The sequence below is a fragment of the Micromys minutus genome (genome assembly GCF_963924665.1).
Source record: "Micromys minutus genome assembly, chromosome: 17".
Taxonomy (NCBI): domain Eukaryota; kingdom Metazoa; phylum Chordata; class Mammalia; order Rodentia; family Muridae; genus Micromys; species Micromys minutus.
The window spans coordinates 34094592-34107935 of record NC_137952.1 but is presented as its reverse complement, the minus strand read 5'-3'; the positions used below and the strand labels follow the sequence as shown (position 1 = coordinate 34107935).

The 13344-nt window shown below is 45.1% G+C and overlaps 2 protein-coding genes across 2 annotated transcripts in view; one reads left to right on the top strand and one right to left on the bottom strand.

The window, feature by feature from the left end:
• Positions 1-135: 135 nt before the first annotated feature.
• CIAO1 (cytosolic iron-sulfur assembly component 1) lies at positions 136-7317 on the top strand. The gene is made up of 7 exons (XM_080931111.1): positions 136-426; positions 729-877; positions 1172-1283; positions 1384-1472; positions 2511-2712; positions 3494-3581; positions 5175-7317. Exons 1-7 carry the CDS (start codon positions 288-290, stop codon positions 5413-5415), a joined length of 1020 nt encoding a protein of 339 aa, XP_080787237.1. The 5' UTR covers positions 136-287; the 3' UTR covers positions 5416-7317.
• A 10-nt stretch (positions 7318-7327) lies between these two features.
• SNRNP200 (small nuclear ribonucleoprotein U5 subunit 200) overlaps positions 7328-13344 on the bottom strand; it is a 29050-nt gene continuing 23033 nt past the window's right edge. Inside the window, exons 34-45 of the mRNA XM_080931109.1 lie at positions 13090-13241; positions 12315-12423; positions 11357-11465; positions 10783-10972; positions 10528-10692; positions 10229-10350; positions 9842-9985; positions 9572-9748; positions 9144-9304; positions 8984-9065; positions 7870-7962; positions 7328-7764 (exon numbers count right to left, since the gene is read on the bottom strand). Coding sequence (XP_080787235.1) covers positions 7621-7764; positions 7870-7962; positions 8984-9065; positions 9144-9304; positions 9572-9748; positions 9842-9985; positions 10229-10350; positions 10528-10692; positions 10783-10972; positions 11357-11465; positions 12315-12423; positions 13090-13241 — 1648 coding nt within the window. The 3' untranslated portion in view covers positions 7328-7620. The remainder of the gene's footprint in view (positions 7765-7869; positions 7963-8983; positions 9066-9143; positions 9305-9571; positions 9749-9841; positions 9986-10228; positions 10351-10527; positions 10693-10782; positions 10973-11356; positions 11466-12314; positions 12424-13089; positions 13242-13344) is intronic.

The window sequence follows — 13344 nt, the reverse complement described above, 5'->3', positions numbered from 1 at the left end:
CTCCCACGCCCCCCCGCCGCGCGTCACTGTGTGCGCGCGCGCCGCCTGTTCTAGCGCAGGGCATCAGGGGACTGGTAGTTCCGGACTGTCCTGCCAGGCTTCCAGTTACAGAGGGTGAGGAGAGTGACTATAAGTCCCAGAAGGTCGTGCGGCACCAACAGCGGACACGTCAATTCTTAGGGCGACATATTTTGCAGAATCTGTGCATCTGACGGTCCTATAGTAGCCAGCGCGTTCGGCGCGTTGCTTCTCTCCGCTTCCTCCTTCCTCACCCTAAAACAGTCTCCATGAAGGATTCGCTGGTACTGCAGAGCCGCGTCCTGGCGCACCCGGATTCCCGCTGCTGGTTCCTGGCCTGGAACCCCACGGGGACCCTATTGGCCTCATGCGGAGGCGACCGTAAAATTCGCATCTGGGGCACCGAGGGTAAGGCCTGGCTGGCTTTTGGCTCTGGTGCCGAGGAAAACGCTACTCTGAAAAGTGTCAGGGGAAGGAATGTGCAAGCGTCAACAGACAGGCTCGGATTGTTGCGGAAATTGGGATATTTGATGAGGTAGAAAAACGAGGAAAGTAGTCTGAAGAGCAATTTGACAGTTTTAGGACCCCTTCCAGAGGAAGCAGTCGGTTGCATCATTGTAGTAATGGTGACTGACTTTGTCTCACTTTTAGTACCAGTTATTGAATGGCATTGATGGTGCTCCAAAGCCTAGCCTGTTCTCTGCTTACAGGGGACAGCTGGATTTGCAAGTCTGTTCTTTCTGAAGGCCATCAGCGCACCGTTAGGAAAGTGGCCTGGTCCCCCTGTGGAAATTACCTGGCATCTGCCAGCTTTGATGCTACCACTTGCATTTGGAAGAAGAACCAGGATGACTTCGAGGTAACCAGGCTGGATGGGAGCAGATTATTACCTGTTTGCACCCCAGTGCTTGATCAGCTTGAACCAGTTGGGCTTATTAGGTACAACCTTTACTTAATTTTTACACTAAAGAAATGGTTTCTGAGTATGGTAGTTCATGACTGTAATCCCAGTGTTTGGGACACTGAAGCAGGAGGATTGCCATAAGTCCACCAAGGTAATCCTGGGCTCTCCCAAAACAACAAGATTACAAAATTTATTTTACTAGAGCCTAGGATACTTAGTTGCCATTAACTCAATCTTTTCCCTTTCCAGTGTGTGACCACTCTTGAGGGTCATGAAAATGAGGTCAAGTCTGTGGCTTGGGCCCCATCTGGCAACCTCTTGGCTACCTGCAGCAGAGATAAGAGCGTGTGGGTCTGGGAAGGTGAGTCCAGGTGCCTCTGGGTAGAGCAGAAAACCAGCTCACGGACTTTCAGCTTTGTCCCTGACAGGTCACCTCTGGTTCTAATTTGCTTCTTCCGCAGTTGATGAAGAGGATGAGTATGAATGTGTGAGTGTCCTCAACTCTCATACACAGGACGTTAAACATGTGGTTTGGCACCCAAGCCAGGAGGTAAGTGAGACAAGGTAGGACAGCCTGGTGCGGGGGTTTGCATTCAACCTGCCTCCCTCTTCAAAACCACCCTCGTTCTTACAGGGATCTCTGGGACTGTCCTACTCTGACAGGGTTTGATTTTGGAACCATTGTGTCTTAGTGTAGGTTTATGTTAAGGGGATACATGATTGGACAGGAGAGAGGAGACGGGGAAAGATCTAGGAAGGTGGAAGAGGAGGCAGGAGGAGGAGATTGAGGGAGGAGAGATTCCTGGAGGAGAAGATGGAAGACACAGTGTTTATGTTCCTCTCGGCACATCTCTAGTTGATAAGGTTGATATTATTTCTAAGGGTTTCTATGGGTCTATTTATCTCATATAGATGGGCAGTTTATTCCTTTGTCCATTGGTTGTAAGCTTATTGTGTAGAGGGTTTGTGGATTGAGAATTTAACATATAAACCTGTTTGATAAGTTATCAGTCTATGGAGTCATGTTTGTGCTGGGCGGTGGAGGAAAGGAACACGCTGGGGCAGTCGTATCCTCCTGGACAGAAGCAACGGGGCAGTGGAGTGAACTGGGCCTGAGTTCTTAGAGGCATCTTAGAGCACCAAGTTAGAAATCCCTGTAGTGCCAGACTGCCCCACAGGAGCTGGCAAAGCTGGAGATTATTTACTGCAACATCTTAGTTTGGGTTTTAGTGCTATGAAGAGACACCATGACCAAGGCAACTCTTATAAAGGAAAGTATTTAATTGGGGCTGGCTTACAGGTTCAGAGGTTCAGTCCACTATCATCATGGCAGGAAGCATGGAAGCATGGCAGCATGCAGGCAGACGTGGTACTGGAGAGAGAGCTGAGAGTTCTACATCTTGATCCAAAGGCAACCAAGAGACTGGCATCCAGGCTGCTAGGAGAGGGTCTCAAAGTCTACCTGCAAAGTGACTTCCTCCAACAAGGCCACACCTCCTAATAGTGCCACTCCCTGAGCCAAGCAGATTCGGACCATGGGCACCTCTTAAACCATACAGACAAATGCTGGATCTCTTTTCTCTTTCAGCTTTTAGCTTCTGCTAGCTATGATGACACAGTGAAGCTATACCAGGAAGAAGGGGATGACTGGGTCTGCTGTGCCACCCTTGAAGGTCATGAGTCCACTGTGTGGAGCATAGCTTTTGATCCCAGTGGCCAGCGGCTGGCCTCCTGCAGTGATGACCGAACTGTGCGCATCTGGCGCCAGGATCTACCTGGCAATGAACAAGGTGAGGGTCAGGGAGTTAGAGGAGACTTCTTTCCGTAAAGTTTTTTTAGTTTACCAGATATATATGATATATGCCAGACATACAGTCTTCCATGGATCACAAATTTGGACTCAGTTTGTCACAGGTCCCCAGAGAAGCACTGAAAGAACTAGGGATAGCTTTGTGGAACAAGAGGCAGGTGGCTGGTCTACATAGTGAGTTCTAGGACAGGGTGGGCTACACAGAGAAACCCTGTCTCTTAAAAAAAAAAAAAACCAAAAACCTGGCCATGGTGGTACATGCCTTTAACCTCAGTACTTGGAGACTAAGGCAGTGGAATCTCTGAGTTTAAAGCTAACCTGAGTTCCAGAGCTGCACAGTGAGACCCTAACTCAAAAAAACAAAACAAACAAACAAACAAAAAACCAACACCCAGCAGCATGAATTGATGAGTTGGCTGATGGTGGGAATATCTGAACTGAATGTGAGGAATGGGATCTCTGAGGCAAAACAGAATTAGAAGGGAGGAGTTGGTGGGACTGGTGGGGTTGGGTTGGCTAGTGGGTGGCCTTAAAAGGCAGCTTAACTAGTGAGATCTAGCCTGCAGTGGAACGCAGATGCTTTCTTCTCTGAATTCTTGGGCAGCTCCAGTGTGTAAGGCAGATAAGCAGGGTGGGAACATAGTTGGTACAAGGACTCATTGATTGATTGGCAAGAGGAGGAAGGGCATGTTAGGATCTCCTTTGTAATAGAGGTACTCAAGATACAGGATACTTGGGTTTAAGAAAAGTCTGTCACACAGGGTTGGCATGCAGTGGCTCAGACCCCAGCTGGAAATGTATCTGCACTTTATCAGGCTTCCACACCAGGACCATTTACGACGTTGCTTGGTAAGACTTGATCCCATCCCCATAGCAATGATTTTAGAGATGGCATGGCCTCTGCTGCTCTGCATTCCTTCATATTAAGCCTCCCATGCTGGCTTGTAACTGTCTGGCCTGGGGTTCTAGGAACAGGAGATCCCTGGCTTTGGCAGTACCTGCCCTTAGGATTCATATACCTTTGGACCTTCCTGAAATGGTCATTGAATGTGCATTTGTGACTAGGGAGTTTGTGGTTTGGTAACTGACTCTTACTGAAACTAGAAAAGCTGGCCATTCTTAGAAGAGAGGAGGTTAGAGGCGACTCTGAACCTGAGTCTTGGGTCTTAAAAGTAATTCCAAACCATGAAAAAAAAAGTTATATAGTTAAGCTATATTTATAGCAAACATTTGGAAATATCTATCTCATAAAAGTGGACTCAGTGGGAGGCAGAGGCTGGCAGATCTCTGTAATTCAAGGACAAATCTGGTCTACAGATCAAGTTCCAGGACAGCCAGGGCTACACAGATAAACTCTGTCTCAAAAACAAAAAAACAAAAAACAAAAAACAAAACCCAAAAAACAAACAAACAAACAAAAACAAAGAAAATGGACTCAAGTATTTTGACTTCATGGAAAATTACCACACACATACATTCACACCTATTAAGTAAAAGCTAAGTTTATGACATCTTCTGTGCTAAAACTGAAATGTACTTTTAGCTAAGGGGGTTGGTTTTTTATTTTTGTTTTAGTAGGTATTTAACTACTTAAAATTAAACTTAAAATTTGGAGCTGGAGATATATGCCTGAGTACTGGGTACTCTTCCAGAGGACCTGAATTCTATTCCCAGCATCCACATGGCACCTAACAGTCATCTGTAACTCCAGTTGCAGGGGATATGACAACCTTTCAGTCTCAGTGGATACTACATACACATGGTACACAGACTACATATAGGCAAAACACCTATACATATAAAATACAAACAAATCTTACAGTAACAAAAAAAGTCTCCTTAAAAAACAAACTCAAACATTCATTGCTAGACAATTGGAATTTTTGCTGTTTTTATAACTTACTAAAATGAATAGGCAGTTGAACATTTCAGGCTCAAAAGTTTTATACAGTGATAGGTAATGGAGGAATCTTCAGTGCTTAAAGTTCTTGACTTTAAAAAGAAGACTAAATTATGATAAAACCTGTTGATATCAGTGTTAAAAGGCGGTTAAGGAAGGTTGGAGAGATGGCTCAGTGGTTAAGAGCACTGGCTGTTCTTCCAGAGGTCCTGAGTTCAATTCCCAGCAACCACATGGTGGCTCACTGTAATGAGATCTGATGCCCTCTTCTGACATGCAGGTGTACATGCAGATAGAGCACTCATACATTAAATAAATCCTTAGAAAACGGGGAAAATGTGACTTGGTCTCATCTGTAGCTGGAGTAAATATGAGAACACCCGAGGAATAGGAGGGAGGGCCTTGGTTGATGTGGTTAGAAAAACTTTTCTGAGACCTGAAGTTTAAGAAACTTGGCCAGAGATCGTTGAACACTTCCAGTTTGCCAGGTTGGAGAGGCAGGAATCATTTCTAACAGCCTGGCATGTATGCTCTTCTCTCAGGTGTCAGCTGACAGGAGCCCTGGCTACAGCTTGTGGAGATGATGCCATCCGAGTGTTTGAGGAAGATCCAGGCTCAGACCCACAGCAGCCCACCTTCTCTCTGACAGCCCATCTTCGTCAGGCCCATTCCCAGGATGTCAACTGTGTGGCTTGGAATCCCAAGGAGCCAGGGCTCCTGGCCTCTTGCAGTGATGATGGGGAGGTAGCCTTCTGGGAGTATCACCAGCCTGCAGGTCTCTGAGTTGCAGCTTGACTTGGGAGTCTGGATTCCCACAGAAAATGTCCTAAGACTTTTCCTCATCATGGAGAAGACCTGAAGCATCCTTGACCTTCATTTAGCTGAGGACCATTCACTGTTTCCCTTCCTTGATGTGAGGAAGCCATTCAACAGAACCATGGAACAGCAGTATATTGTACTAAAGTTTTGCTTGATTTAGGGTATAGTGTTACATTTTGGGGGTAAATATATTTATAATCATTGTATAAATATGTATGAATGAATGAGAACCTTTGAAATTGTGAGCTTTATACAAACAATCCATCTGTGTTCCACTTCCTGTTTTATAAGTAAGGTCATTTATAATTTCTTAGAAACTATTTAAAATGGGTTCCACCTTCCCTGGACTATGTGGTTAAGTTTGAAGCCAGGCTGGGATGAGACCCTTTCTTAAAAAAAAAAAAGACATTCAAAACTAGAGGAATTGTTCCCTCCCCTCCCCCAATATAAGTTTGTTTATTGTAAAATGGCACCTCTGCTTCTCCTCAGAAACTGCCACATGCCTCTTGAGACATTATGCTGTGAACCCCTATAAAGAATTGGTTTTCAGTGAGAAACAGAAAACATTAATAGCTTGAGGCTCTCTAATGAAAACAGCAGGCCAGTGTGGTGGTGCAGAGGAGGCAGAGGCCAGCCTGATCTACAAAGTGAGTTCCAGGACAGCTAGGGAGACAGTAACCATAAAAAAACAAAACGAAATCTGAGATAATAGCATGTGCCAAATTTGAGGTGTTTTTCAGGGCAGAGAATAAGATGTCTAATTAGCTTTCTAGAAGAATGCTGATTAGGCGAACATTGAGAAATGCTATGGGTTTGGGTGTGAGTTGTCTCCAAAACTGGAGCCTTCACTTGTTTTTTTACACTGTACAGTGGTAACCTTAGATTTCTGCTGTCAGTAGAGGCAGCATCCAGAGCAGTAGAGACTAGTGATCTGCAGATTCCTGGAATATTTAGCTATGTTCCTGAAAAATGAACATGCCAAACCCTTCACTGCTGGGGATGATGGTAAATGTTTAAAAAAACAAAATTAGAATTTCTGAAAACTTGTGTTGCAACAAACTTTAATGGTAATGAAATTAGCAAGTGCATGGATGTTGTGAGATATGTGGCTGGGACAGTGGGTTAATAGTCCGAGAAGCAAGGGTGCAGCTGAAGAGCCTACGGTGCCTTTAGGAAACTTCCACATACAGTACCGAACAGTAGAATCAGAGGACAGCCAGTTACTTGAAAACTCTTCTTTTCCACCCCTGAAGTTGACATGCTCAGCTCAACCAGACATAGCTCTAGGTCCTAACTGGTTCTTCTAAGCTAGATATAAAGTAACTGTGACACTGTACCAGGCTACTCTTCTCCCAGAGTTTATTTTTTCTAAAATATGTTAATGAAGTTTTTATAAAACAAACTGCCTTAATTTTTAATGAATATAACCTAGGTAATAAAAGCTTTTGGGGCTGTGCTTTTAAGTTTCTGAAGGGGAATGGGGTTTTGAGACCATTATTTTAAAACAGCTGGCCTAGGGGAAAATGAATCACCTTTCAGTGTTGTTCACTGTCCCAAAGAACAGAAAGCACACATTTGAAGAAGTATGTGAGACTGTGATAGAAGACTTCCCTCCCAGGAAGACTGCAGAACTTCAACTACCTGTTGGTCTCGCCAAGATGGAGTCAGCTCCTGCCTTGACACTAACTTTGCCATCACTCAGCAACATCTATAAAAGAGGCTAAGGTCATTAGCATGACTAAAGAGGAGCTAATTTACTATTGTTTTGTCCTTCAGACTAAACCCAAGTAGAGGGCAAGTTTGTTCTTTATGTATTCCACAGGAAGGTTCAGTGCCAAAAAGGGTTTTTGTGGCCAGGACCTTTGATTGAAGAAAATTTAGTATCACTGTTAAGGACATAGGTTTTTTTCTTTTCAAATTATTTATTAGAATGTCTGACTCAAGGAACTAAAAAACCATGCCTCCAAATATTGTACAGTTCATGCTTAACATGACACTTGAAAATACTGGACCCAGACCTTGAACTAAGTTCCAATGTAGGAGAGTAACTGGATGTGGACTGGGAACAGCAGCAGCCTGAATAGCACCTCGGGCTATTCAGACCTGGTCTCCAAAACCAGTCCCTCTGGAACTGTCCAGATTCATGTTTTCAGGTTCAATGCCTCAGATTCAATCTGAATCACTGTCTGTCTCAGCTTCTTTCACATCCACACTGAATTTATACTCCTGGTCACATCCCATGTAAGCATCACTCATGAAGTACAGGGTATAGTTGTGGCCACCTGTGGCTGGGGCCACAAAGTCTAGCTTCACCTAGAGAACAGGCAGAAGAAAAAATGAGGTTAGTGAGGACCAGGGAGAAGGCAATCCCCCAGTGCAATCCCAGGGACAGATGCAGGGCCGATTGTATACACTCACTTTGGCTTTTTGCTGCAGGGTCAGCCTCTTGATGGAGATGAGGCTGTTGGACTTGGCGTCTCCAATCACAACCCACCAGCCCTCTTCACGTTTCTACAGGGACCAAAAACCAACAACTTGAGCTTGTAAACCTTGATGGCCACAAGCAAGTGTGAGAGTGGTTATGAAATAGAATAACAAAACTCAGCTTAAAACTCCAAAGCTGCTTAAACAACAACTTGAAAAGGGTTTGTTTTGGTTTGTTTTAAATGTAGGAGTGCTCTGTCTGCATGTACACCTACATGCCAGGAGATGGCTATGTGTTACCATGAGGTTGCAGGGAACTGAACTCAGAACCCCTGCCAGCCAGTGTTCCTAACCACTGAACTGTCTGACCAAGCCCACTTCAAGAGTTTTAAGTCTTCAAATACATAGACTAATTTTCCAACTCTATCTCATTTCCATAACTTGGGGCACCTTTTTATTTAATGCTTGTTAATGAATCTAAGACACATTTTAGCCTTGGAGCACATAAGCTTCAAGCTCTTAAGAAACTTATATACAGGGCAAGCTAGCTGAAATCTTAACTTGGAGTTGAACCTGCAACACAGAGAATACAAAGCAAGCCTGTGGGGCCTCCTCTGACATCTTGTCTCCTGAGAAGCCTTCTGTTGGCCATAGTAGAGCCCATGTGCCCAGTGGCACTTTCCTTGAACATGAGCAGCTTGTCTATGGAAGTACATGAAGTTTATCTAGCATCTGCACCCAACTTTCAATTTTCCTGCCTAAAGATGAAATTTCCTTATGTTCATTAAAAAAAAGCAATCTGCAACTAGAACCAGAGTGAAATATAGTTGAGAAAAGACCAGCTAGAAAAGTCTAAGAGTCCTGGAGCCATTTGTAGATAAATGTATCTTAAAAGAGATAGAACATTACCTGATGTTAACAACCAGCTATCTAAAGTGTTTCAAAACAAAAAATAAATATAATCCATGGTTCCAAGATTAATACTCAGCCTTGTGAGTTCACTACCTAGACTACCCTCCCCTGGTGCAAAATATATCCTGTGCCCAAGACCTAGCCAGTTAGCAGGGCCTCAAATGGATTCGTGGCAAAGCCAGTTACCAGGACATACCTGTGGGAAGAGAGGTGCAATAACAGGGCCCGTGACTTCTTCCTCTCGCTCTAGTTGCACTAGCACCACAACTGGCCCACCGCTGAAAACAAAACAGTATGTAAGCACTGTGGCTGTGGGCAGAGACCCCAGGGTAGGACTCTGGGCATTTGCTGCTCACCTGCGGATGCTGTCTTTATCCACCACTTCATAAGACAGTTCAATATTCGGGTAGCGGTTACAGAAGCGGGCCACATCTGCAATTTGGCTGTCAGTCAACTGAAGCAATGCATTCCGTTCTTCATCCTCCATCTCCATGATGTCAAAAACACTCTCCACTCCCTACAGTGGGTATGCACAAGTCAGGGGAGCAGAGAATACAGGCCACAAGCAAGCAGCACTAGCTCCAAAGACCTGCTCATCTTACTTCCCACACTCCCACAGTCATCTAAGAACAGCTTTAGAAAGAACACAGACCACTTCTGGCACCTCCCACAGGGAACTCCTTCAAAGGAACCAGTTTCTCTGGCTGATATTCACTTCCCACAATCCACCTGCAGATTAGGACCAATGTTCTCACACTCATCACCCAGCACTCCAGGTGCTCACCTTATCTGTGCAACGTTTGATATGCTCCGAGGTGAAGTGTGGCAGCTGTTTCAGGTAAGAGTCCTTAGACCACATGGCTTGGGTGACCATCTGAGCCAGCTCCATGGCTGCCAGAGCAGGGCTAAGCCACCCATTGCTGGAGAGTACATCCACACAGGCCTGAATAAGCCGGATTGCCTGCATGAAGAAGGAGTATAGGAGCAGGTGAGCTGGGAACCCAACCTTCTAAGCAACCAACAGCCAGCGAACCTCCAAACCCCAGCACACTACCTTACTCAGGATCTCCTCTGTGTCTGACTGTAGTTCAGCACTTAGCTGCATGCGGGACAGGTGAGCCTGCAGCAGCAGATTGGTCTTCACATGTGGATCATTGAATTTGGGGTTATTCAGCTTGTGGGGGACCTTCTGAGCCAACTAGAATGTGAAAGAGAAGAGCTTGTGCTAAACAGAGAACCCTACCTGAGATCCATCCACACCAAACACACCATGTGGCTAACCAGACTCTGAGGGAAGGATGGAGAACCACAGGTAAGGGTGGGAAGGACGGATGAGGTTAAGGGAGGTATAAGAAATGTATGAGGATACAGTGACAGGAAGCCATGTGCAAATGAGACAAATTTTCACTCCTGAATGGTCTACTAAAACTGATGCCCTCACCTGGCGCAGGAGGTTGTCTTCGTGATGCCTGATTGGAATGTTCTCATACTCTGCTGCATTGGAAATAATCTCAATAAGTCCTCGAACCTTGGTTTTGGCATTCAGAGACATGCTGAAGAGCTCTGAAAGAAAACAAGGGAATGTGAGAAGAGCCAATGTGGGGTAGGGGGCTCTGAAGAGCAGGATAACAAGAATCAACTGCCTGGGCTGCACTGCTGTTCTGCACTGCCGTCTCTGACAAATGCTGGCTAGCATCTCTCATCCCAAGACTCCAGAAGCCACGTGCCACTGGTCCTCACCAATGGTGGTGTAGTTTATGTAATAGTAGGCAGCAATCATGCCCAGGTTCAGAGGGGCCACATCCATCTCATCCTCAATACTGATGCATTTGGACTGCTCCAGGTCACTGAGGGTCTGCTCCACCAGCTCTGACAAATGGTCAGACAAATGACGATGAGATATCCCTGTGGAGATGTAAGAGGAAGTCTCAGGACACTGCCTAGCTAGGGATATGAAAACCCTTGAGGGCAGTGTGTGCTCTTCAGTTCACTGACCCTGCAGGTTGTAGTAATTGGGGTTCTGTGTCATTCGTCGATACAGAAAGGTCCAGGTGAGGTAGTCCACAGCATCCTGTTTGTTCTCAATGGTCTTAGTGACAATCTCAGCATTGAAGTGGTCATGCATACAGTGGTCCAGGTGAGACTCTACTGGCAATGGCTCATATAAAAATTTTTTGAAAAAATCCTGTGGATTGAGAGTGGGGAAGCATTAAAAAGAAGAAGCAACAACTTGTTAATAATGGGTCAAGGGTAATCCAGCAGGGAATGGCCTTTGTGAGATACACAGAACAGACAAAAGAAGCGTCTAGAAAACAGTATCATATAATACAAAGCAGAAATGGGCTGTGCCAAGCCACATAGATAGAGCAATAAGCAGTGCCTGAAGAAAGACCACAGGTAGAAAGACATGTGCGGTACCATGGAATCACCACCAGCCACAGAAACGAGAGAAATTCTCTGTGGATCCAGCTTATTATAAAAGTAACTGGCAGAATGGAGTGAAAAGTTTATTTTAAAAGTAAAGAGGTTCAAGAATCTGTTTAAAAGATCAAAGTTTCCTGTAACTGACCTTTTTAGAGCCCTGACACATGATGACACAGCGCCCCTCGTCATCCTGCAGGGGACGGTTGGCATGGCCCACCATCTGAAGCACATCGTAGATGGGGTAATCCACATAGCTGGAGGCAGAAGAGAAAAATGAGGAAACAAGTCAGGAGGCCTGCCTGCCTTCAATCACAGGGACGGAAGATGCAGGGAGCTAAGGTCAAACTACAGCAGAACTGGGCAGGAACCTGTGTTTAGCAATTCGGTTCACTTGCTTACTCATAGGTGTTTTAGTTTCAGCGTGAAAGAGACATAAATGTATTACTCAGGGAATTTGATCCAAAGCCACAAACCCATCTAAGGCCAGAAGCAAAATAACATCCTATTAAAGAACCAAACCTGAAGTCAAACTTAAGGGCTGTGCATTTTTCAGGTTAAAAAGTAACCTAGGGACTGGTGAGATGGCTCATTGACTGCTCTTCCAGAGGTCCTGAGTTCAATTCCCAGCAAACATGTGGCTCACAAGTATAAGATCTGGTACCCTCTTCTGGTGTGTCTAAAGGCAGCAACAGTGTACTCACATAAAAAATAAATAAATCTTAAAAAACAAAAAGGTAATCTAAAATCTAAAGCAAAAACCAGATTAAGACATTTTAAACTCATAAAACTAATTTCAAAATAATCTATATTTTGGAGAAAACAAAGTTAAATTATTCAGGTTCTGAGAAACATTGAACCTTGTACTTCTTGTCATGATGAGGAGAACTTGACAACCTCCTTTCCTCCCATGTACGTCTCATCTCCAAACTGCCGAGACAGAGAGGTGCAATGACTATAAAGCAAATGTTAAGAGCAGATCCTGGGATGTGACTAACTCCACTCTAGTGGAGCTCTGGTCTATGTTCAGTTCTCTATACCTGCACTTGTAGATTTACATTCATTTAGGAGGGAGCTCTGTCAATGCCCATAGCAACTATACTCACGCATGGATCTTGCCGTTGTAGTATTGCGTATCCATGATGATCACCAGATGAGCAGCAACACTCATGCCCCAGCAGAGACTTCGAGAAGCCACCACCACCTGGATAGCCCCTGAGCAGGGTAAGGGAGAGGAAGACTGAGAGTAGGGTTCCCAGAAAGTATCTGCTTCATTGGCAGGCTGTGGCCAACCTAGTGCTCTATTTCAAATACCAGACAGGCTGACTAGGAACAAGGCCTGACCCTGACTAAGTGCTGTGAAAGGCAGCACCACACTATTGGTGCCTTTTGCTCACAGACTAGCCCAGAAGAAACAAAGCAATTCAAGAGAACACAAAGCTCAGGGAAAGCAAAACCTACACCGCATGGTAGATTGACCCTCTGATGATGAAAGCTAACACCAAACCCAATGTGGCTAGTTCAGGCCATGGTACCAAAATCAACTTACCCTGAACAAGTCCTAACCAGGTTGATTCAGAGTCAAAGAGTGACAGAGTTGGCTACACCTCAAGGTTTTGCTACAAGTGCCAGAATTCTGGCATCCACACAGAACTTAGGTCTACTGGCCAATGGCCCCTGACTCCAGAAAAACCAGGTTCTGAAACGAGACTAGCTTTTGTACCTGTTTTGTGCCAGGAAGAATACCTGTCCCAATGACATTGTAAGTATTTTAGAGGAACCTAATGAGCTAAGACATACACTAGTCTGCTAGCATTGTGAAATGAGGGCTATCCTCAGGTTTAACACACACACAACCACGACAGCTTTGGGTGTTGTTACCTGAACTGAAGAGCTGTTCTACCAGGCGCCTCTCCATGGGGCTCAGCCCTTCATGTAGGTAGCCCACCCCATTTAACAGTGTTTCTTTGAGTGTGCTGTCACTCAGCTTCTCCAGGTAAGGGATTAGATCCTTCTCAGTACAGTGCAGAAACCTGGGCAAAACAAAAACAAGCACAAGTCAGGGGTATTTCAGTCTGTGGTAGATCCCAGCCTTAGTCCCTACCCTCATCTAGGACATCCAGGGCAAGGGGCAAC